The following is a 25043-nucleotide window of genomic DNA, read 5'->3' as shown; positions in this document are numbered from 1 at the left end:
TGAAGTTCTTATCCTCATTCAGAGAGCTCCAGAAGAAATCCAAAATGAAAGGATGTGTTGATATAGAGGCCAGGATTCAGGAGTCCCCCACATTTTACAACTCCAAAATGCAGAACTACATGACAAAGTACAGTCCTGTTTTTGTGGCATGATACTGAGGCTGCAGTTTGCCAACAGGCATCACATCACCACCACCTTTGCCGAACAAAGCAGGTCAGCCCAATCTAATGGTTACTTCTTGCGTGTCTATCTTGCTTTTGAATTCCTGCTTCTTATCAGCATTAAACTGCTCTAGGGCAAGGTGAAGGCGAGGAAAAGGACAGGAAATTTCAACTCAGACACAGACAAGGAATGTCTCCATGCCTGAATTTGCCTGTATAGAGGCTGCAAGGCACAGCCACAGGAAGAGCTGCAGAATCCCACTTGGAGAAAGGCAAATCCCTTGGAAATGGGTTCAGATCCCAAAAATGTATGTTAAGACAGCTGTTCAACTCCATGAAATAATGTCTGAGACACTGACTAGATTGAAATCAGGCCAATACCAACTTACGCAGTAGCTTTAAGTACAGCTGGCATACAGCTGAATCTCCCTTGGGTGCAGTTCCCTGCCCATTCAATTTCATTTTCAGTTCCAACTACTCCTCTTTTATAATAGCTGTGACCACAGTCAGAATTCAGCCATCCATTCCTCAGGTACTTTGCTGTACTTCACGCAACGGATAAGCAAGATGAAGCACCTAGAGACTGTACAAACAGTAAATGGGAGAAGCTGCAAGATGAACCAGGAGATATTAAGAAATTCTACTATGGAGGGGGGGAACTGGGGAAAATACAGCTGGCCTAAAGGAAGAGGAATCATATACTTCGTCTTCTCGAGAATGTAACTACTCTTGAAGGGAAAGGATAGAAAAAATGCCAAAGTTCCTGATCAGAAGGCAACAAGGTCACAAGAGTTTTACTCTTCATCTTTGTAGGAAAAAGCAAAGGAGTCTTTCCCCCCCTTTTTTTTTATTTCAATGCTTTTACATGTATAAAATATAGTATAAATACTTTACATTAAAATTAGCAAATAGTTTGCTTCTAAAAATACCACAATCTTTGTGAGTCAGTGCACAAACACACTTCTCTGATGCAGCTTTCTGACCCACAAGTCAACTAAAGCATTTAAGGTAGAAGTACAGTTCCACTAGTGTAATAATCTCCATCAGATCAAACAGGTTAGAGAGGAGTTTCCTTTCCTTGATACCCAGCCTGCTGGTTCAGCTCAAAGTGGGAGCTAAGGTTTCTCACCCAAGCTCTGAGGGCAGTTAGTTCATGGGTACCTCCCCCTTCACACTTTAAAATCATTCAAGTAAACTAACTTTCAAATTCAATGACTCTGGAAAAAAAAAAAAAAAAAAAAAAAAAAACACAAACAAAAAATTACTCCTGATGTCCAAACTGCTTCACTGTCTTTTCACTCTCTTTCTTCAGTTCCTCAATGTGAGAATCCAGGCGTTTCAGGATGTGCTGGGATCTTAGTTCTTCCTCTTCCAGGTATCTTGCAGCTATCGATCCAACTGAAGCTGTAGGCAGTGGGCACTAAAGAGAAATGGAGATATTAACAGGGCTGATGAGCAGAGAAAACTCCAACAAGAAGCTTCAAAATACATTCTGCCATTAAAGCATCAGGGACAAAACAATAGATTAAACTGAATCTAGAGAGACCACGGGCATTTTGTTTCAACACACCTGAGAAGCAATGCAAGCATCAGCAGCATGATACTACTTTCACCTTCATGATCTACAACCATAAAGGTTAGTTAAAATCACTAACATTTTCAAAGGGCAAGAATAATGACATGATTAAGACTTCTCGAAGAAAAATCCTGCCAGCACCAGACAAGAGTTTCAAAAGCACATATATTGGAAGATATCAAGTAAAACCACCTTTAGAAGTTGTGCTTGGGAGCCCCTCTCAGGACTATGCCAGCCAGCTACTTTGCAGAATGGCTGTCAACAACAAAAAGACAGTAAGATTCCGCGGTTGTCTCCAACATTATAGAAATTTATAAAATTTATATATAGAAGTAGATATCTAGTATTCTTTTGTTCCAAGTTTCACAATCAAGTACACCAATGATCAGCAAAACAGGCAAGTAAACATGCTTCCAAAGGGCTGCCGTGTCATTTCTATCCTACTTGGTCAGACTAGGCAAACAGTCTCACGCTTGTATCACAGATAATCGTCCCTCTCAGTAGTCTCCTACAAACAAAGGAAACCTCCCTCGTCTTTGCCAAAGCTACAGTGGGTAAAGCCACTACCCCCTACGCAAGTCTTCCATTCCAGCGGAAAAAGTGAAAGCGCTACCAAACTGGACTAGCACCGAGGATGTCTCTGCTTTCTTCTATACTCTTCCTCTTTCTGAAATAACAGGTTTATGCTACACTCGCATGTATGAAGTACAAACTGAACTCCCCTTACAGCCCACTGAATGCCACTTCAATTCAGTTAGTCGATAAATTACTCTAGAATCTTTCCCTTGCAGACAAAAGCTATTCCCACTACTCACGTGGTTCTGAACACCCACAGTTTCTGAACTTATAAGAACAATATTGTAATTAAACTTAATTTAAGAGTAGATGAAGAGAAGCTTCCTGCACAGGATCTGGCAGGTGAATTACACCGTTACTAAGGAGCTGCTTTGCATTATAGAAAACTGGTGTCAGCCTCTGGGCAAGAAAACGGAACGGGTCATTTCCAGGTTCTGGAGTTTCGTGGTTTTCTGGATTTCTACCAACCCACAGGAATACAGAGAAGTGGAAAAAAGGTTGCAGAAAACAAGCAATTCTCCCTCATCTCTTTATCGCCCACTGATGAGGTCTCTCCCCTCTTAATGCTAAGGCTACTGATTTAAAGGCACAGGAGCCTGACTATGAGCAGGGAGTCCCTGTCAGCGTTAGGAGAAATATTAGCCTGCATTTCCTCAGAAACCTTTTTTCTGCCACTCAGACCACACAGAAGACAAAGCAATGCATTCTCTTATACTAAATATCAAGTCCTAGAGCTTCTTGGGCCCTGAAGCAGAACTGTTAGCACTTGGCTTCCAGCCTCGCCATCTGAAGAGCTTCCATTTAGAACACGTCCATGCTCCTGAAATCCATTTTCTGGGCACGTCCACAAGTGCCTTTAGCCTTGAAAGGATCAACACCTACTTTTGGCAGTAAGCCTCATCAAGAGCTACAAACCTGCCAAGCCTCTATTTATCTGCGTATCAGCCTGGGAGGCTAGTCTGGGCTCCCCACAAAATGAAAAATAGCTCTTGTCACTGCTTACAACACAAACAGAGGAAAAAAATTTTGAAGACTGCTAGTATCTGGCTGTGTAAACTAGGGACTGGTACCCTGGATTCTCCTGTCCCTGAGCCACCGCAGCCCAGCAGTCTGACTCGGTACATAACACATTCTAGTGTACATTTAGTTTCAGCTTCCCTCTTATATTCCCCCTCACCCTTCCCTGCTCAAGTCAGTGTACAGCCTGGGAACTCCAATGGGTACTAGGTAATATGGGTTTAAACCTCTCAAGCAAGAAGTGAGTCCAAGTTTCCTGCATCTTGGACAAGTGCTTCAGCTGCTAAGTAAGAGGACCAAGAAGGCACCAAGACTACTCCCTACTAAAAAAGTATAATCACTGATTGGAAAAAAAAAAAAGGGTTTCAACTACCTTCCAGAAAAACTCCGGATTGTAATTTTTCAGTCAATAACCTCCACTTCCACTGAGTGAACCACTGATTTCAGGCTTTCCCCATCAGCTAGCACAAGTGGCTCTCTACGTTCAGTGTGCTGATCACCACAGTTCCATTCAGAGGAGACAAACTCACCCCATGCATTAAACAGGGAACATAGACAGGCAGCACCAGGCTCAAGATTCCCCCAGAAACTGTATGTTAAAATACTCACCACTCTACACCCTGTTTTGGTTTCTGAGCCTCTGCTACAGACCCAACCCAAAAGCCCAAGTGGCATTTTGAAGCGACAGAAACAGCTCACGGTAGACATGGATGTACAGCTCCAGTCTGGAGAGAACTATGACAGCTTGAACCATCTCATATTGAACCTCTGGAATTAGTTTAGCAGTTACACCAAACAGGAACACTTTACCCTCAGAGAGTTTTTCAAGAATAATCCACCCAAGAAGGGTTTTCTCCCTGATTTAGGTCTGATCTGTAAAAACACATGCCATAGGGCCAGACTGTAGATTCAAAAACCTGGTTCTTTTTGCCAGATGAGAATTCAGCTGTATCAGCAGCCACAGAGGAGCAAACATCAACTTCTGTACAACTGCTTACCAAAGGCATAGATTCTCTCTGAAGATTTGAGACAGACTGTCTAGATGCTTCATCAGTGAAACTTGTGTTTCCATCCAGCACAAGAAGCAAAGAATCTTCTCCTAGCAGGGCACCAGAAGCAAGAGATTCCACACAGTTCTTCTGGCTGATCTGGGCAAGTGGTTCACGAGTCTCGGTGGTCACACCACCCACTTCAGTAGGCAGAGGCTGCACTTTCCACCTCTGGGGCTCCCCTTGATGACGCTGGATAGTTCTGTCCGGCTTGTGATGCATTTTTTCTGCTTGTTCCTCACATTTGTACTGTGCTTCCCGAGTTGTCCTGGAAGGTAGGTTTGAAAGCACAACTGTTTGACATGTAGCAACTGAACTGCAGCAAGAACTCGCACAGAGAGAACAATTAACATACAGTTTACTGATGGCCCTGGCAATCCAAACTCCCAGATGAATATACAGTCCCCAGGGAATGTTCATCCACTATCCTACTATTGTGGATATAAAAAATTACAATTCGTTGCACATCCTGTTACTGCAATGGAAAGAAGAATGGCCACCTGGGCCAAATCCAATTCCTTCACCAAAACCAGTGGATACCGCTTCTCTGTCTAGGATAGCAGCGGTCAAAGGCTAGCCGGCTTCGCAGAATGCAAAACAACTGAGACTAAATGCTAGTGCACTACATAAGCCACAAAAGGAGATCCAAAACAGCCCTCTGTGTTCTCCCATACCCACTGTGTGCTGGGGATAAAAGCTGTACACAAAGCACATGGCATTAGAAACCCACACATCCACCTGCCTTCTATTCTCTTTCCTAAAAGGGAAGCACCATTTTTGGGGCACACAACACTCACCTGGATTGTACAGCCCTAGTCTCAGGCTCTTCACTTTGTATCTGCTGAGCAATGATCTCAGGTTCATCCTGGCAGACCGGAGTAGAGTGCTGCAGTTTTGCTCTAGCCTCTGCTAGATCCTTCTGCAATTGGTGGTTTTCAGATTTTAATTTATTTAGTTCAACAGCATAGCCTTCTCTGAGAGCTCTTAGGGTGACATCTTTTCCCTAAGAGAGGGCAAAAAGCTAAAGTCAAAACTTCTGTTTTGCAAGACACCATAGGGAAATCCAGAGCAGAGGTTGGCAAGCAACTCCTTAAAGCATAGCTCGTATCAACTGGCAAAATTTTCAAGACTTTTATAATAGCAAATCAATTATATGGCTTTTGGGGCCAAATCCATAGAGACTGTGCTAATTTGCCCAGCAAGTCACCCTCATCATTAGATGTTTTTGAAAACAGTCAGAAAAACATAGACCAAGAATAACTCAGATGTATCTGTCTCTGGCCCTGGGATAATGAGCTGCACGAGATGACCTCAAGCTCTCTTCCAGTCTTATCTTCCAGGATTTTCTCATATCACTAGGGGGAAGCCTCACAGCCAAAACTGGGAATACTTGGGTGACACTCAAATAAAGTGTCCAAATCTGAACAACTCTCCAGATGCATTTTCAGAGGTTCCACCAGATACCTCCCATGGATGCATAGAAACACATGCTCTAGTGGCTTAGCTGTTGATGAGAAGTAACCACTCCTAGTGAGAAACTAAATTCCATCTGATCTAGCAACAAAGCTGCTTGCAAGGACAATTCCTGGTCCCCTCATGCCAATTACAAAAGGCCTGGCATAATAACTACCAAAGACTGTGCACTCATTTTCCCAACTGGGATGACCCATAACCCTTTAGAAATATTCTGCCTTAGCAAAAAATACTGACACAGGAGGCTCCTCTACATTCAAAGAGCTGTTCCTCAATATTGTTTTTTTTGAGACAAACTTGCCCTAGAATTACCCACATGAACAATATACACCATTGCCCAATTACTGTTTCTATGTCTCCCCTTCCCGAACTGATAGGTTATAGCATGTAAAAGTCCAGTACTATTTAAATTATGAAACTAACAGGGCTGATGAAGAGAATAGTTTCAGAAGCACTTACATAAGTAACTCTGCTGGCAGACCCGAGAGGAACATTAGCGTTTTGTTAATACCACAAAGGCAGAGGAAACAGAGATGGCAGACTATACAGGGAGACAAATGGTTGGTTACCACTTTTAGAGCTGCATCAAAGCATGCTTATTTACAGTCTGTTGTCCTATACTACGTATCCTTTACAAGGGGCAGCGTGACCACAGGCAAACAATTGTGCTTCTCTGCTGCAGCAAATCCGTTCATGCTGTTGCATAGCTTCAGAGACTAGGAAGCTCTCAGAAGACAACGCACAATCTCACCCATACGATGCCCATGCAAAAAATAAATCTGTAACTTTAAATTGCCATTTCCAACCCTTTCCAGAATTTGATCAGTTATTTTAAACATTATGTAACTTAACAAGTCTGCTTCAAACAACTTTCACTGGTAGAAATGTGATTTTTTTTTCCTCTCTCCTTCTTGGAAACTCAGAACAACTTGCTTCTCTTCTCCCCATCTCCTCTTCTCCTTAACAGGCCAGGTGGACACTATTCCCACTGTTTCTACTCCTGCAATTTCCTTTTATTTTTTTTGGTACATTCTGTTATAATCAGATGCTTAATTCATTCTAATCACAGTCATATTTAAAGACTTTTCAAATGTGCCTCTGAAGAGTCCAGCCAGAATCTGTCGTAGGAGTTGTCCTTTTCTCACATCCTACCCAAGGTAGGCTCACAGGGGCCATGTAGTGGTGGGGGGAAGAAGAGTTTTGTTTGGTTTTGTTTTTAAATAGTTTTCTTGGTTTGCACTTCACTTTCAAGCTTTTGGCAAGTTAGGCAGTTAGAAGACCACCTGGCACTTCAAGCAGAAAGTAATGATCTTTAGGTCACTTCAATCTCAAATGAGCCCTCCAGAAAGTTTTACTTTTTCTCCAGCTCACTGGCCACAAACTTCCACGTAGCAGCTTTCCGAGAACTCAACGCATTTCACAACCGCTCCAAACTAACATTGAAGAGCTGAGTGCTCCCCTTCCCACAATTCTGGCAGGATAATAGCTCCAACAATACATTCCCGTTTGGTTTCCAGCTGCCTGAATCCAGCCCTTGACTCACTGTGAGGAATCCAGGCTGGTCATCTGCAATCTGACCATTGCAAACTGGTCATTTCTTACTTCCCGCAGGCACTAAAACAAACCACCTCCAACATACTGTTCCCGTACAGACCACCACTTTCCACGCAGCTCTCCCTGCTCATCTTCAGGTGAGATGTTCTAAAACCTGGCCTTAAGAGCACTGTGACGAGCCAACCCCGGAGAGCTCCTTCCCATCACATTGCCCTGAGGCTTCCAGCCCACAGCCTGCTGCCAGTGCACAGGGGACAGCTCTGCTAAACGCCCCCTTCACCAGGTGAGGAACGTGCTTTCACCTCAGGAACTTCAAGGGCCAGAGCAGTTACAGCTCTGGACTAGGTCAAAGGGACATCAGGGATCTAGAATTAGATTCTTAAGGCAAACTGGCATAAAATGGAGGAGTACCACAATGTGCTGAAAATCATGGGTTAGACCCCATGGAGAAGGAACAGTGAGATTACAGTTCTGCTTCTGCATTTCTCCTGAATACTTTGTGACTAAGCAAGATGCTCAGTATTTCTGAGTCTTATTTCCTTACAAACCAGCTCTTTTACCTGGCATTTATGTTCATTGAACTCTACCATGCATTGAGAGGTCTGGACAAAGGACATTACTGCTCCCAGGTAGGGCACCCCTTCCCCATCTCTGTTCCCTCATGCATACCTCCACCATACCGAACTCCGTTTTCTCCAGCATCTCTGAGAGGTGATGGTTTTCCAGCCTCAGGGTTTCCAGCTGAATCAGAATTACCTGAAGAGACAGAGCCAAACAAAAGCTCAAACAAACTAAAAAAATAAAAAACCCCAAACACCCACACACACAGAACGCATGCCCCACCCACCTCCCACAACCATTTTCCACCCTCAATTCAAGCATAGCTACAATTTACAAAGGAATTTTCGGGCTGTTACTCCTGCAAGACTATAGGAAAGACCATATGAGTAACTGTGCAGAGTAATTTGCTTCACTTTTCAAAGGTGCCATCATTATGGCCTAGTTAATACAAACTGTGTCAAAGAAATCTGCAAGACTGCCAAACAGTTATATGTTTGAAAAGAAGAAGAGGTGAGAACACCATGTAACGAACACCATAAATAGGAAGATTGCACTGGGGGAGGTCTCTAAAGTCTTTGTTCCAAGACTGAAGACAGAAGGGAGCTATTAACATAGCTAAAAAACATGATGTATTGCAAGCCCTCAGACCTCTTAAAGAGGCAGCGTAAGAGTCTTCTGTGTTTTTTACCCTGTGCTCCACTGCTTTCCTCTCCGCTCTTTCAATCTCTGCTCTCAGCCGGTGTTCTAGGTCTGATGCAGATCCACTTTTTGAAGCAATTGTAATGTCCCGCTGGTGTAGCTCCTGCGTTAATTTGGAGATTTCCTTTTTCATCCCTTCCAGCTCACTATTGCGAGTTTGTTCAGCTTGAGAGAGCTGCTCTTTCAGCTGGAGGAAGATATGCACACAACACCCAAGAGATTTTAAAAGACATTTCAGCAAGTAAGCAAATGCGCTGGAGGTAGTCACGTGAAATCTCAGCACTGCAAAACAAAAAGCTCTATGTAACAATCCTTCTGTGCATATCTGTCCTTCCTGATTGATAACCACCTCATCCCATTCCTTTTGCATAGTATAAATTGCCAATGGAGACAAGATGCAAGTTACACGCTGTGGAGAACTTGAAGACATATAGCGGATCAAATCAGGGTCCCTTTAGTTAACCATTCTGTCCCAGCTGCCAACAACAAATAACCAAGGCAAGATGTCAACACTGGGCAAGCACAGTAGTACTTCCATTACATACCCTTGCAATTTGCCCCTCTGCCTTCCTGAGCCAAACAGGCTTTAAATAGCCCTAATTAGACTTCTCTTCCATGAATTTGTCTTACCTTTTGAACCAATATTAACTTAAAGCATCTAGAGCTACCCATTGCAAATTTCGACAGGCTAGCTAGGCACAGGGTAAAAATATACCTCTTTGTTTTCACAACTTCATTTGATGACAGCTAGTCTCTGTATCACAAGAGAGAATAATCACTCCTTATTTACCTTCATGACACGCATGATTTTACTTTATTTAATCTCAGTCATCTCTTTTCCAGCTATTCTTTGTATAAAACCCACTCTATCCTTTTGGTCATCTTTTTCCATACCTTATCATCTTACATCCTTCTTGAGATGGAGGAACAGACTTGCACACAATATTCTGGCAGGCACACCATATGCTTATTCAGCGTCATAACAGAACAACAACATACAGAAAATGTAATTCCTTTGCATATAATATTCCATTCCATTAGCCAGAAACACTAACCATCCAAATCCAGGAATTTACTGAGAAGTACAAGCATTCTGAAAAATTGAACCAAGGAATCTCTGTCTAGCCATGTAAAATACTATATTTTACTTATATATATATATAAATTATATATAGAGTGATTTATCACCATGTCACTTCAGTCCTTTCCAAGCACATAAAATAGAAATAACCATAACAAATCTCTTTCTTCCTCATTAACCTGTAGAAGATTTATTTATTGTGTGGTTGTTTAAGTAAGCACATATCTGGCAGAATCTGCTTCTCTGTACGTTAAGAATATGGGATAGAAAGTTTCAAAATGAGATTTTCACTTTTAATACAAGATGTCTAGCCTAATCAGACTCCAGTGAGAGTTCTCACACCACCTGATCTAGATGCTTACTAACATCAAGCTTTTTGAAGGGCTTGTCTCCCTTAGGTGCACACAGCAGTAGGGTGGTGAGGTTCTCATAGCAGATGAGCCTGCTCCATCTCTTTCACACCCTGGATATACACATGTGGATGTCCAACCTGAAACAAACTCACATGATACGTTTGAATCTGTGCCTTGAGTGTGATAGGACATACTACAGCAGAACCCATCTCCTGTTCTCTGATCTTCATGCTGTTGGAACCCTGCACCAGGATTAAGGTCAAGATTCCAGGCCTGAATTTCTTTGCTCATTCAGTCCCTCCAGCAGTAATTCAAGTAGCTCCACACTGCAAGGTAGTACTGTGCGATGTAGGGATAGGCCTGGAAGAGGCTCATGAAGTAAGCTTCGCACCAATGTACAGAAACCTGCAAAATCATCCTCATCTCCTCCTTTGTCAGGTCTGCTCCTCATCCTACACAGCACTATCTTCACAATACTCCTGGCCTTTGATCCCAGTTGGAGCGTTGCTAACAGAGTGCACTGAGGCACATGACGTGTGCAAATCGTCAGCTCCACAAGTGCCTTTCACGCTCTCGAGGAGCAAAGAGACATTACCTTTTTAATCTCTGCCTTTGAGTCACTATGGTGCTCTTCCATTGACTGCAGCTCTTTGATATTCTCAGCCAGCTCTTCACTCAGTTGTACACACCTCGCATTTGAAGACATCAGGCTGGATGCCAAACACAAAACTAGAGATTAGAATTCTCCAGAAGGAGAACACGGTCAGAAGAAACTTTGATCTTCGAAGCAGTTTCCAGTGACTGTCATAACAGAAACTGGGCTCTAACCTAGAAGTTCCTTACCAATCCTTTGGGTCTGTGTACCAAAATAATCTCTCTCTCTCTCAAAAAAAAAAAAAAAAAAAAAAAAGTAGATACAGTGGTTTCTTGTTTCTTTACCATAATAAAAATTACCAATTTCGCTGGCAAATACTAGGCTGAACCACAAACTCAGAAGAAAATATGTTTGCAAGTCTTATTGCAAGAGGAAAGTCTAGATCTGGTTCTTACCAGCTATCTAACAAAGACTCCTTAATGTACTAAGAATGAAGGTGCTAAGCCTAAGCAAGTTACAATAAAAACACCCACAGTATACAATGAAAAGCAGCCAATCAATTAGCAAAACAGTCTCACTATTATACTTTAACATGAATAGCATTTGATTTCTTTAGCCCTTTGATATTTTAAATAAGCTTACAAAAATCAGTGGGTCTGGTTAATTTGATGAATACAATGTATTATGTATTATATTATTATGCAAGTTTCACTGTGCATCCTGGGGAAGTAAACAGTCAGCTACCTGTTCTCAAGATGAGTCATCTCTGACTGTAAGTGCTGTTCCTTCTTCTGGGCAACATCCAACTGCAGGAGTAGATGCTCCAGCCCCGGAGAAGACAGTTGTTTCTCCTGCAAGCGTTCTTCCAAAGCCCTGTGCAGAGACGTGGGCTTTAATCTCAACTCAAAAACACCTAGCCCGAGTTCACTAATACAGGGAACATAACTGTTTTCTCATAATTCTCTGGAAATACATGAAAACTAACACTAGGTGACACCTGTGCACATTCAGAATACACAAACATGTCAGCTCAATGACAGCTCCCTATCTGAGTTAGGGTTGATTAAGGACTACAGTCTATTTTGACGTTGGTGTCTCTGAATCAGACGGTTTCACTGCCATTATCAGACACCCAGTACCTATTTGCAAGAAATGGTGTGGCTGTTAGGTAAGGTACACCCCCACCTTTTGACATGGTCACTGGAACTCTCCAGCATTTGCATGTTGCCAGTGTAGAACAGGAAGGCTGAGACGATTTTGCCACCTGTGTAATTACCTTACTGACACCCTAATCTGACATCATTAAATCGATGAGAATTTTCACTGACATCAGTATGTACGAGTCAAGTCCTGAAAGGCCTCCAGCACTTAACCGAACACGCGGGGTGGTGGGGGAACCCACCCAAAAGTCTGTACTGCCTCCAGAAACCTAGCAGAGTAGAAAGCTGACTCCATCCACACTCTCTACTGAGAATCAGTTGATTTCAAAAGCAATGCAATCTGACGAGCGCTGCAAGGAAGCAAAGCACTTGTACGCTTTACAGTTTCTCACTATTCTACGTATCAACCACTACAAAGGATGCCGCTATCCTCAGATAAACTGAAGTGTAAACACGGATACAACAGGATAAGTACCAGTAAGGCACAGATGCTACCTGATGAGGAGTTCTTTTGCGCGAAGAGTTTCGGTCAGCCTGGCCAGCTCCTTCTGTAACTGTTCCTGATGCAGCTTGGAGCTATCAATGAAATCTTCTTGAGACTGCAAGGTGGCTCTAAGCTCCATCTTCTCATCCTGTAATACCTGCACAGGAAGGAGAAAGAATGGCTGCTGCAAGATGGATCAAATTAGTACATCAGAATGAGATGAGAGGTTGATCACATTTTTAAGAAACCTTTGGAAACACTGCAGAGCACCACATAGGTACAAAGCCAGCTTTGAGACCAACCTGGAACTTTACAAACGCTCTGGGATGACAACCCTTCCTTGCTTCTCACAGGCACTGCTTTATGTTCAGTTCCCTAACAATTCCTCCACTGACCTCTAACATTTTCTTGGATTGCCTTAATTCTTCTTGAACTCTTTGCTGATCTTCCAGAATCATCCGATTGTTTTCGGTTAGATCGTCCACTCTCATGTTAAGTCTCTCCACCTCCAACTCATTGGCACAGATAGCATCATTGGCCCTCTCCAGCTTGCTGGTTAAGTGCTGGATTTCCGATCGGCTAGCCAGCTCCACCGACTCCAGCATCTGCTTCCGATTGGCAAGCTGAGTCTGCTAACAGCAATTGGTTTGTATTAAAGCTAAACTACAGAAAGTACAGTGCATCAAAACTGCATGGATTTTACATTGATTTCTTTATGCAGCAAATCACACTCTCAAAATAAGCAAAACTACCTTTCAGGGAACTAGGAGAAGCACTGTTCCAGAGTTACAAGAGAAGTAAAACTTCCAAAAAAGGACAGAATTAAAATAAATAAATTTGAGGGGTCCCTCCAACTCCAAAAAGGATTCAGACAGGATCTGGGAAAAGAGGATCTCAAATGGCTCACGTTGCCCAAGTATGAACCAAGAACAAAGCTGCCTCGTTTTATTTTTATTTATTTATTTATTTATTGCCAATTAACATGAGACCAGACCTAGAGAGATGACAGCACATAAGGTGGTTTGCAAGTACCACATACAAGCTAGAGATAACCCAACCATTAATCCCACATCAGGACAGAAAGCCGTTCTTAGTGCACAACAGGGTGGGGTGGAAGGAGGGAGGGCATCAAACAAATTAGAAATTGAACCGAGTGCAACAGTTAATTCTGCTTTGCTTTATGCAGTAAATGTCTGGTTCTAACAGCTTGTTAGAATGCTGGCTTTGAATGTTTTCTCTTTTTAATGGAAGACAAAAAAGAGTAATAGTTATAAGGAACGTGTGACTAGCAAACAATACATGCTCTATTATTTACAGGCACAATACTTATTTCATAGCATTTCTTTCCACATTGCTAACTGATGAAATTTAACAAGCTAGATCTCATATAGTTTTCTTAGAAAATTTACTTTATATCTACCCTTTTTGTGTAGCACCTTATAATTTTTTAAATCCAAAACAAAATATTTGAGTACTCCTTTGCTATCGATTTCTAAGAGTAGCAATTCCTGTCAGCTTCAGAATCAGCACTTACTTATTTATTGCCTGGCATATAATGCCCCTTAACAGAGGAAACTATAGGAGCTATGTGTTTGGAAGACCATGGTGTAATTTTGATTACAGATTATCATCTGAATAGTCAAGACAGAAGATGTAATCAAGAGGAGCAAGGATTTAAAATATAGCTTTTTTCGGCTCAAGAAGAGTGCCACACTACCTGAACATTTATTTCTGCATTAAGAAAACATTTAAGCTATCCTTTATTTGCAGCCACAGAGCACGTAGCGCAGCACAGAAAACCAGGTTTCACCTGTTGACTTTAAAGTCTGCAAGTGTTACATGGAGGTGCTTGTTACTGGGTGAGAGTGCCAAGCTTCCATAAACTGCACTGAAAGACAGGAGGGGACCTCTGCTGAAAGAAGGGGGACAGGCACGGCAGGCTCACGCTTCTCAACTTGACCTCACATCAAAAGAATAAAAATTAAAAAAGCACATAAAATGCATAGAAACATGCTTTCGTGCTTAGCTTTCAAAGAAGCTGAGGATTCACACAGTCTGTTCATGGTAACTATGCACCTAACTCGCCTACACCGCTTAGGAAAAACCTCCACGAATTCCTGTTCTGCTCCACAGCAAGAAGAGTCCCCTCGTGATCCGGTATAGCAGCCAACACTCCAAGGACACAGCTGTTCCCAGACAATTGAGCTATCAGTGATACAAAGACAGCAGAGCAGCAAGACCTTCTGTTCAAAGACTCTCTCTGCATTTGTAGATTCACCAGTGTCAGCCTCTCACAAAGCCCCTGTCAGAGCCAGCTTCAATCCTGTCATCACAAACTTCCTCCTTGCAGGAGCTTCCACTCAAGAACAACTCAGGGCCCCATTAAGGGTAAAGCCCCCAGCAAGAGCTTCTTTATCGGCGTCCGCTCTGATTGTGTCAGTGCAGCTTCACAGCTGTGCTCTAGGTCAATTCATCTAGCTCTGCCGCAGCACCACTAACTCACTGAACCATTAGCTTTTCAGAAACAGCACCTCCATTACTCTTGCCTTTAAGAGGAAAAAAAGGGGAGGGAGGGGGCACTGAAGACTGCTGCTACTTTGGTACTTTGTGGAGACATCTGTTGTAGGGGGAAACTATTTTCAAACACCATCCTCTGAGCTGGACCTAGCAGCTATATTTAGCTACCGTCAGGTACGCAGCTTTGAACCAGAAGACACGATGTAACAGTTATTTTAAAGTGTCACATGCTGGGGTCTCTGACTCTTCAAGTAAGTAAGACGGTAGGATGAAGCTTTCTAACATGACAAGTTAAAAGGGAGCAGTGGGGTGGGAGGGGAGAGCTGGGGGACACTCACATAACCTCTTTTGCCAGACTCCAGATCTTTTTTCCACACGGCATTTACAGGAGTAAAGCTTATTCCGCCAGGACACTAGAAGTCATTTCAATGGCAACCTAAACTGGATTCAAGCCCGGGAGATTTCATTTGTCTCTCCCTCCTTCCCCCCTCCCTCCCCTCCCACCTGCTGCCATGATCAAAACAAAAACTTTCAGCACGTATTAATTGTACCTGAATGAGCTCAGACTGCTCAGCCAAAGCCTTCCTCTGCGCTTCCAGGGATGCCACCTGCTGCTGGTAAAGCAAGCGCTGCTTCTCCCAGTCAAGTGATTTTTGACGAAACTCCTGCAAAGACAGCAGGGGTGGCCTGGAGCAGTAGGTCCATTCGGCTGACAAGATGGCCCCCTTCCAGTTCATATGCATGTTTGCTTTCTCCCTCCGCTATATCCTCATGCATCTTTCCCCACAGCGGGGAAACCATTAGCCAGTCATTTGATGTACCAGCTCAGCAGCACAAAACCCCTCACATACTGTGCTTGCTGTATTTTTCCTCCCTCCTGAGTTAAAACCTCAGTGTCAATTACTGCTGTTTACAAATGTTAAGTGCTAACAGATTCATGGCTAGCTTCAGGAATTTACTGTCAGAGGTTTAACAATTCAGCCTGGCTGCAGCTTCTAAAACAGGCTGCTATTGAAATCACTAAGATGGCAAGCATGAAATACAGAATTTTAATGCCCATCTTTGATCCAGAAATTGGACACTACATCAGTCAGATGTGTTTGTTAGCCCCAACTAAAGGGTACAGCTGAAGAAAATTGGGTGCAGTTGAGCTCAGCATGGCAGGAAGATTAAAAGATAAGACAGAGTTGAAAAGAAGTTGGATATGTAGTTTCCTCCCCATCAAAGCAGTGAGATGACAACCTCTTCACACTGGAATTCATTTTGTTCACGTAATTATTCTTCCAGTACCTTCTCCCTTTTATTTAGTCTAAGATCAACAACAGCAGCATGAGTTTTCCTGTGTATTTTACAGGCCTCGACGCAAAAAAAAAACCAGCCTTTATTATACAAGCGGTTGAGAAGAGCTAACCTGGAGCAGACAAAGATTTTTTGTTTTTAAACAAGGATTTACTGTCCATTTCCTGGCTGAACATTCAGAGTGCTCAATGAAGCCCAGCCAATACAATGAACCCTGATCAGCATTTGCTTTCTAATACACACCTCCAGCTTCCTGGTCAGTCGGCTCATTTCAAATTGATCCTCCTCTTCTCTCTTGGCACCTTGTTCTCTAGCTTCTTTCAGTTGTTTCTTCTGCAGCTTCTCATAGCTTCTCCTCAGCCTAGCCAACTGCAAGGAAGTCAGTGAATACAACTACACTGTTTGAGTCCAGCTCTGCAAGAATTAAATAGCATTTTCAAGGAAGGCACACAAAATGGCTCTATGCAAACAATTCCCTCAGTTCAAGGCCATATGTTTTGCAAGCGAAGACTTCTATTTGAATAAACCTATTATGTTTGATACGAACACAAAATATGCCGGGCTGCACGAAGGAGGAGCGAGATGTCACTCAGCCATGACATCAGCAGTTACACTTAAACCTCTGCCTTATCAGCATTAAGGCATGAGTAAGAAATTGGTAAGATGGACGCGTAAGTGTAGCTGGTGATGTAGCTGAGCACTGTACTGCTTTCTCTACAGGTGGCTTCTGGGCCACAAAAGTAGCAGGCAGCATATGTGGTGCATTTACTAATAGAGAAGGACACACCACAGCAAGTGTGGTGGGAAAGTCTACACAAAAATAGTTTCTTTAAGACTAAAGAGCAGTTGTGAAGCTCACGGAGCAACTAGAAGGCTTCTACTTAGCAGGAGAGGGAAGATTTGAGCACTGCCATTACATATAGTATCAACACTATTTCATCTGTCATTTTCTGCTTAGATAAACTATGCATTTCACAGTGACTGCAGAATGCCAATACAAAGTATCACTTTTACGCCTACTGCTAAAATTCTGAATTCATAACAGCCACAAATGAGGAAGAAGCTCTTGACATTTAATGACCCTCTGTGCAACAAACAATAACTAGCAACTTGCACAGAACTTTCCATCTGAGGAGCTCCCCATGACTCCATCATTAAACAAGTTAGCTTCCAAACAGCCACATGAATTTGAGAAATCATCATTCCCATGCTACTGATGAAGAAAGTTAAGCCCACAGATGAAGAGGATGACTGTGAAAGAAAAAAACATCTGAATCAAGACCTCATGATTCACAGTCCCATGCAATGGTCACAAAAGCTGACTTCTGTTCTTAAAAGGTGCTCCAGATGCCTGAGTTAGCAAAGTGCTTACCCATGTTCAGTGGGAATGGATATATGTACAGACCTGCAATTAATATATAAACGTGTTTTAAACAAGTCAGGAAAATTGCAAGTACTGATTTATCCTTTCAACAAACTCAGCAAGTTGGGCACTGTACATGCAATTTACTGGTAATAGCAGTAAACTGAAGCAGGATGAACTTCCTCACAAACAGTAGTAAGAATACAACAGGAGACGGAGGAATATTGGAAATTAACGTCCTCTACATTAGTCCTTTGTGGATAAAATACCAATGTATTGCAATTTTGGTCTCAACATACACTTTTTAATTAAAATAAATAAGTCAAATATTGAATAATAATTCTGCTATAGAAATTTAGGCAGATCTGCCAAAGCATCTCAGCTTTGCTTTACAGCTTACCCATCACACCAGGAGGAACACCTAATGAATGAAGACAGCTAATCATACTGAGTAGTAAGGTGTTTTAAACAAGGACAGATGCCTTCTGTTGTCAAAGCTGAAATTACAAAATTAGTTTAACTTATGTCTTACAGTGAGCAGGAACTAAGCCAAACCCTCCAGAGGAAACAGGCGAATGCTCTACTAGCTGTTCGTGCTATTTAACTCCCTGCTATGACAAGCAAGTAAGATGGGCAAAGAGTTAAGGCATAGGCACGTAACACCATTATACCACCTGCAGGATATTTGTGCGTGTACCACCTTGCAGTAAATACGAAACTCTTTGCCAGACAAAAGCTCTGAAATTATTTTTTAAAAGTATGTCAAGTATACTCAGTTTCTGTTGAGGGCATTAAAACTAACATGCCTTCAGAAAACAAAATCCTCACCAAAAAAAAAAAAGAAGAAGAAAGAATAAGCGGAGGTAGAAAGCAGATGAGACACTACATCAGTCAGATGTCTGTCTCAAGGCCAGTTACACTGTCACTCTTGTTTTAATTCCATGAAATGCTGAGGGAACAAATTGCTGCTTCCTGTACCCATGGCAACTTCAGCATAAGCACTATGGTGAATAGGGTGAGAGAATACAGGAAATTTTTGCAGTAAATTTGCGCAGATGAGAATTACAACAATACATTTACTACATCTTTCCACTCTAGAAGCCGTCTGTTCATCACCAACATCCTCCAATGCAAGAGAAACAGGCTACTGAAGCAAAAAAACATTACCTTGTCTACATTCAACACTCTCTTTTGTAAGAGAGCATAAAGATTAAAAGAATGAAAATGTTGAAAACCATGGCAGTGACTCAAAGTACTTCACTTGTCACATCACTTACCAAACAGTAACTAAAGCCCATCTTATTTTTCTGAAACTCACCTCTTCTTGAAATTTCTTCAGCTGCTGTTCATATTCTCTAACCATGTCCTGTTTGGCTTTTTCTGTGTCTTCTAACTGCTGACGCAACATGCCAACCTAAATAAAGCATTAAAAGGCAAAGGAATAAAACAGCAGAAGCAGACTTAAACCACACTGTCAGTAGGCACTGGAATAAGTTTTCATTCCATAGACACACATGTGCATTATAGCAACAGTGGTAAGTGTTAAAAAGAGCCTCATTTTGTAAAAAAAAAAAAAAAAAAAAAAAAAAAAATACATGTTGCACTGGGGTCACTCACCATGAATCAGGTTAAGCATACACCTAAATCTCTGTTAGCTTGGGGTCAGAATTGTTCCTGTTCTAGACTCTCGCTTTGAGCCATTCAGCTTCTGGCTTTCATTTTGGTCCCGTGTCAAAAGTCTATTTTTATGTGGCACTTTCATCAGATAGTTTGAAATCATAATGCATATCTATGAACAATCTACTGACAGAAAAGAAAGCTCTGTCATTGTCTTACTGCTCTCAGGTGAAGCAGAGAGTTCTAAATAACGCATACAGATGAGAGAGATGAAGCGGGGCTTTGAAACTCATGGAGAGGACTTCGCTTATATTGATTCAAATACTCCTTTGACTCATTTTCATCTTCTTTCCATCCTTCTCCTGTCCACAGGAGAGCCACCTCTCCAACCACAAGTCCAAAGGATAGCAATCCAATAAATACATAATACAACAGACTAAAAAGAAATAATCACAAAAAAATCCTATGAATAAACCAAAAGTATAAATATGCTCCAGTAGTGATTTTAACTGTACTTTACAGTTTCTTTTTTTTTTTTTTTTTGACATAAACGTTTGTTTCTGATGGTAAGAAATACTTGAAAAGTGTCTAGAGAAGACAACTGATAAGAATAATGATAACCTACATAATAAAATCACAGCCCTTCTGAGCAAAAATTCTGTGGCCTTACTCCAGATATAATAGCCTTTTATTTTTTTTAGGGCTACAATTTCTACACCACAGGGCACATAAAAGAATCCTTTGAGGACCTCCCAGTTTACACCAGTACATTTTTTCTGCCTATGATTACAGGTAATTGGGCTGTTGACTACTGTCGTATCCATATTCAGCATCTCCGAGTTTTCTGTAGGAACTCTGACAATTCACACTGAGAACTTCAATCAAGCCTTAGGGAGTTGATCACTTGACTGAATTACGAATTAGGTACCTTGGTCCAACAGGCTCCTTTGTTTTTGTAAATTCTAGTGCACATCTCCAATTACGAGACAGGTTCTTGTTGCCCTTAATACAGCTATTTGCAAAGTTTAACCCCGTGTTTTGGCTTGGCATTTAAACAACGATAACCAGTCAGTTCTGATGAAACAACAATCGATACACAACACACTTCTATGCAAAGTCCACAGTGGTCTTTATACTGAACTGTAACAGGTAAAACACATGGGACCACACTGACCAGGAAACAGTGAACTTGAGGCCGTACCTCCTTGTATTTCTCTTCCAAAGCAGCCCTGGCAGAGGAAAGTTCCTGTTCTCGAATGTCTAAGCAAGCCTCCAAGGCCTGCGTCTGTCCTTCCCACTCAGATTTCTTGTGAGCCACCATAATGTCGATCTGCTTCATCAGCTCCTGCAGCTCTGCCTCACACGAAGTCAAGAACCCACTGCTGGAAGGGAAAGAACTTACTGAAGTCTCAAAGCAGGCACCACCCAACACAGGTCCAGCATTCCCATACCACCAAAGTCAGCAAAACAAACCGACTTGCACTAAGGGACCAACTAGGCATATGTGGTACTTTGCACTCTAAGCAAATCAGCTTGGAAAAAATATATACAATTTTTATGCATTCATCCAGTTTTCTAATGCAACCTCACAAGCAGTACGTTCAGATCGCTGAGCAGAGACCTAACTTTGGCAACGACCAATGAGGAACACGTTTTAAATCCTAGCCCCAACAAATGAGCTAGACACTTCCTTTTAAACATAGAAGCGTAACATGCATCTACTTATACTTATCCCTTTGTCTTGGTACTACGCATTATCTAAGTAAAAGAGAACACGTTTTATCCCTATTTTCTATTCTTCTTAATTACTCTCCAGACAGAGACATTTTATACCAACTTTCAGTCACCAGAGAAATCTTACAGCCAAGCTATCAGCTCCTGAAAATAGAAGTTTATCACAAATGCAAACAAACCCTAAGTGGAGGGGGTTGGATGACAACATGATAATGAAGAATAAAACATTCACAACCCATTGGGGACAGCATGCTCCCTGGTGACTGCGGAACTTCTAATTTGGTGCAGTAATTATTGAAACCAATTCAGCTAACTCCTCTAAAACTTCACAAGCTGCTAAGCCAGGGACAATATTAAGGCTTGCAAGATACAGCCCTAGAGGGCAGTGAACTCTATGACGATCTTTACCCCTTTAATTTGCCTGTCAAATGAGAAGCACTCAGAAGAATTGGAAATCAATAGGCCAAGGGATCGAAATGTCTCTGATCTCCCAGAGCATATGCACACTTCACAACTTGACAGTTGCTTTAATAGGGAAAGAAATAGTTCTTAAAGGAGCCCAAATAATTTAAATTTGAAGTTCACCCTGTCCTGCAAGTTAATCAAAAATTAGCAGCTATTATGCAAAACAAGAGCATTTCCTTCTCAGCAACTGCTAATATAAAGCTCAGTCTAAGCTTGACTTCTGCAACCAGTTATTTGTAGAAGAAATATATGCTATCAGTAAACTTGGGTCCAATTTTCAAAGACAACTATGCAAACAGTTATCAACAACTTTTGCTTTACGCTTGTTTAACAAATAAAACGATATTTTTGTCCCCCGTTATTGGCATTAGAGTCTCTCTGGGATCCAAAAGCCTAGATAATTTCACCCAAGACAGAGCATGAAGGATTCTTCAGAGATGAACAGTGCTCTACAGTGCCAGCATGCTCAAGAAATAATCAGATGTTTCTAATAAAAAGAAGCAGCAAAGGCATGTCTCATTAACCTAATAGGGCTCTTAGAAAGATACTCACTCACTTTTAATTACTACTGCTCCTGCTGTTAGAAGGTAAAAAGGGCTTGGTTTTTTTTTTAAAAAAAAAAAAACAAAAAAAAACAAAAAAACCCACAAAGGCGGTGAAGTTTTTAGGGAAGATGAAATATAGAAATAGTAACAAGACCACAATATCAGACAGCAAGGATTATCGGGAAGCCAACTCACTCAGTGACTTTGCTTCTGTTTTAGTTGAGAGTCACTGTACAAAGCAGACAAATAGCAAAGACCTTATCTGAGCAATGGAAGTTTTGCCTGACTGGTATTAGAGGATTTGGTTTTAAATAAAAGGGGAATTAGTCTGAATTACTTTGACAGACTGGTGTACATTGTTATATACATACCTTCCCTGCCCATGTCTTTGCATTCCTTCCAGCAAAGCCTCCATCACCAAATCCTGGTTCGTTAGCAGCTAGGAAAGTAAACAAAAACCAGAGGTCACCTAAGGCAATATATCAAGTTTACTTCTCCATCTAACTGCAGAACACACAGCAGAAGTTCACAGAAGTTAAAAAAAAAAAAAACCTAACATACAACTGATGCACAATTACAAATGAGGAGAACAGTGATCACCTTCATGAATTTACATGCCAGGTATCTTTCAAATAAAGGAAAAGAGATTTTTCAACAAACACACACGCATGCATTCAGCTCCATCATTTTGGGACGATATAACAGTGTTATCTAATGAATACAATAATTCAAACAGCAGTAAAGACCATATGCTCTTTAGCAAACTGGTTAGCTCAACACACTGGAATTATCAGATCTCCAGTCTTCTGGGTATACTGTGAACTGTGGAGGAAGAGCGAGACTCAGGAACTTTCAGGCCCAAGAGCCATCAATGACAGGGGTATTTGTAGCCCCACAGAAAAACCTAAGCACCTTGCAAGCAAGCAACAGTGAAAAAAAAACTATCCATAAATTAGGCTTTTATTATAGATCAGCTTAAATAGACCACAAAGCTCATTACTGCTTTCAGGACACACTGCTGCCTAACACAGTTCTTTCAATACAGCCCTGACTTTTTGAAGATTCCTCTAGTGCCTTAAGCTATGAAAAGAAGTTGCATGGGTTTACAGTAGCAGTATAGTAGCAATACATGACCATTAAGTCACAAACACATGTATGTATGCACATACAGAAGATTCACACACTTGTAAACACGAAAGGTTTACCTTAAAGGCAAAAAAGGAGAATAAAAACTAAATAAAAATTACACTGGAACCAAACCCACAGCCGTTTCAGTGGGCTGTCCACAAAACAGTGGCCCTTTCGGTTAACTCAGTCTGAGATCGCAAAAATACACTCCGTTTTGCTATCTGGAGGTGTTCATACAATCTTCTTTTACCAAAGCACCCATGCACTCTCCCAAGTATTTAGAGATGGATCTTCACAACATCTTTCCTTGAAAGTTATTATGATATTATTATGCAGTCAACAGAAGGAGCACCATCGGTCACAGAAAGAGAGATTTTCAGAAACATGTAGACTTGGCTTTGGTCTCTTTTAACCTAAGTCAGAGTTTCCATCCTGCTCCAAGCACATTCTAAATTTTCATCAAGAGATGAAAATGCCTCTCCTTGAGTTCAGGCAATGGGCAAAAACTGAACGACAGGAAGTTCCGCCTGAACGTAAGGGGGAATTTCTTCACTGTGAGAGTGACAGAGCACTGGCACAGGTTGCCCAGAGAGGTTGTGGCGTCTCCTTCTCTGGAGATCTTCAAGGCCTGCCTGGATGCAACCCTGTCTAACATGCTCTAGGTGACCCTGCTTGAGCAGGGAGGTTGGACTGGATGATCTCCAGAGGTCCCTTCCAGCCCTTCCCATTCTATGATACTATGATTCAGATGCATTTTCTACCACACATATTCAGAAAATAAATATTTAATGAAGACAAAAAAAAAAAAAAAAAAGAAAAGAAAACACAAAAACACCCTGGCCCTACACTGGTATAATGTTTTGTCCGTCTTTAGCTCCGTCCGTGCTTGACAGAATTACGTCAGTATGCAGAACCTCTGGGCTGCATTGCTGCTGGCAGAGCTGCTGATGAGAGCAGCTCCCCAGAGCTGCTGGCCAAGAGAGTTCTCCTGGTGGCCACTGCAAGCATTAACCAGCAGCAGCTCTTCTGTTTTGATGTCATCACATCCACACAGAATTAGCTTTCAACCAGTAGCAGAGAAATTTCATCATTCATTAAGGAGAACTTCTCCTAAAATTCAAAAAGAAAGTGTGCACAACAATCCAGGCTCTTTACCAGCTACTCCTTTCACAAGAGTCTGGAATAAGTTCAATGCTAAACGCCTTAGTGCCATGGAAAGCCAGGCAGCATCCACTCCCACTCCTGTTGGGCTCTAAGAATAGCACGCCATGCCTCCTCCTGCCAGTCTGGCATACCTAACAGCTTACCCTGATTTGGGGAAAAGAACCTCAGAATCACACACCTCAACTCAAGATGTGCAAAATACAGGCAACTAATGAGTGAAGACAGTAAATACACAGGACAACAATAAAGTCGGTCTCCACCATTAATTCCAGCCAAAGAAACAAGAGCTGACCGGTCACTTTTGAAACTGAAGAAGTACTCGCAATAAAGAGAAAAGAGACTTCAGAAGAAATCAGCGGTTTTGCATCCCACCTCAAGAAAGAAGCACTGCAACAAAAGAGCCAAAGGAAGAAAATTGGCAATACACTGAGGCCTGGAAAGGACAGCTTGTGAGAGGAGAACGGGATTATTGAGCACTAAAAACCCCTGCGGTAGGATGCAGTTTTCAAGTGCTTAAAAGGCTGCCGGACACAGGCTTGTAATGAAGAGAAAAGCAGGAGCGAGGGTGCGACAAGAGGGATCAGGCTTGGAGAAGTTTCCAGCAGCTCAGCCCACACACGTGCTGCAGCGACTAGCCCAGCGCGGCGGCGGCGGCCTCCCCCCGCGCTGTGCCCAGGGCGAGGCCGGAGCCGCCGGGGCGCCGCGTCGCGCCGCGGGGAGCCCCCCGCTCCTGCCGCGGCGCTTACCCGCGGCGCGGCGCGGCCCCTCACGGCGCTTACCCGCTCCCCTCTCCAGGGCGGCGGCCGCGCAGGCAGGCGCCTTCCTGGCCCGCGCGGCCGCCGGCGGCAGCAGGTCGCCCCTCCCCACAGGCG

At 42.3% G+C, this 25043-nt stretch overlaps 1 protein-coding gene across 8 annotated transcripts; it reads right to left on the bottom strand.

Annotated features, from left to right (window-relative positions):
• Positions 1–967: 967 nt before the first annotated feature.
• On the bottom strand, positions 968–25043 carry CEP63 (centrosomal protein 63). 8 transcript variants are annotated; one of them, XM_062582563.1, is made up of 15 exons: positions 24918–25043; positions 22251–22318; positions 20337–20517; positions 18837–18932; positions 16399–16524; positions 15408–15521; positions 12735–12971; positions 12351–12496; positions 11440–11568; positions 10696–10810; positions 8656–8853; positions 8076–8162; positions 5177–5382; positions 4329–4647; positions 968–1581 (listed from the first exon to the last, which is right to left on the bottom strand). In XM_062582563.1, exons 2-15 carry the CDS (start codon positions 22292–22294, stop codon positions 1423–1425), a joined length of 2157 nt encoding a protein of 718 aa, XP_062438547.1. In that variant the 5' UTR covers positions 22295–22318; positions 24918–25043; the 3' UTR covers positions 968–1422. The 8 variants fall into 8 exon arrangements, with proteins under 8 accessions (XP_062438547.1, XP_062438546.1, XP_062438548.1 ...); XM_062582562.1 differs by having other exon boundaries at positions 24951–25043; XM_062582564.1 differs by having other exon boundaries at positions 12735–12968; positions 24951–25043.

Source organism: Rhea pennata, chromosome 9 (assembly GCF_028389875.1).
Source record: "Rhea pennata isolate bPtePen1 chromosome 9, bPtePen1.pri, whole genome shotgun sequence".
Lineage (NCBI taxonomy): Eukaryota > Metazoa > Chordata > Aves > Rheiformes > Rheidae > Rhea > Rhea pennata.
This window is presented reverse-complemented; position numbering and strand designations above follow the sequence as displayed.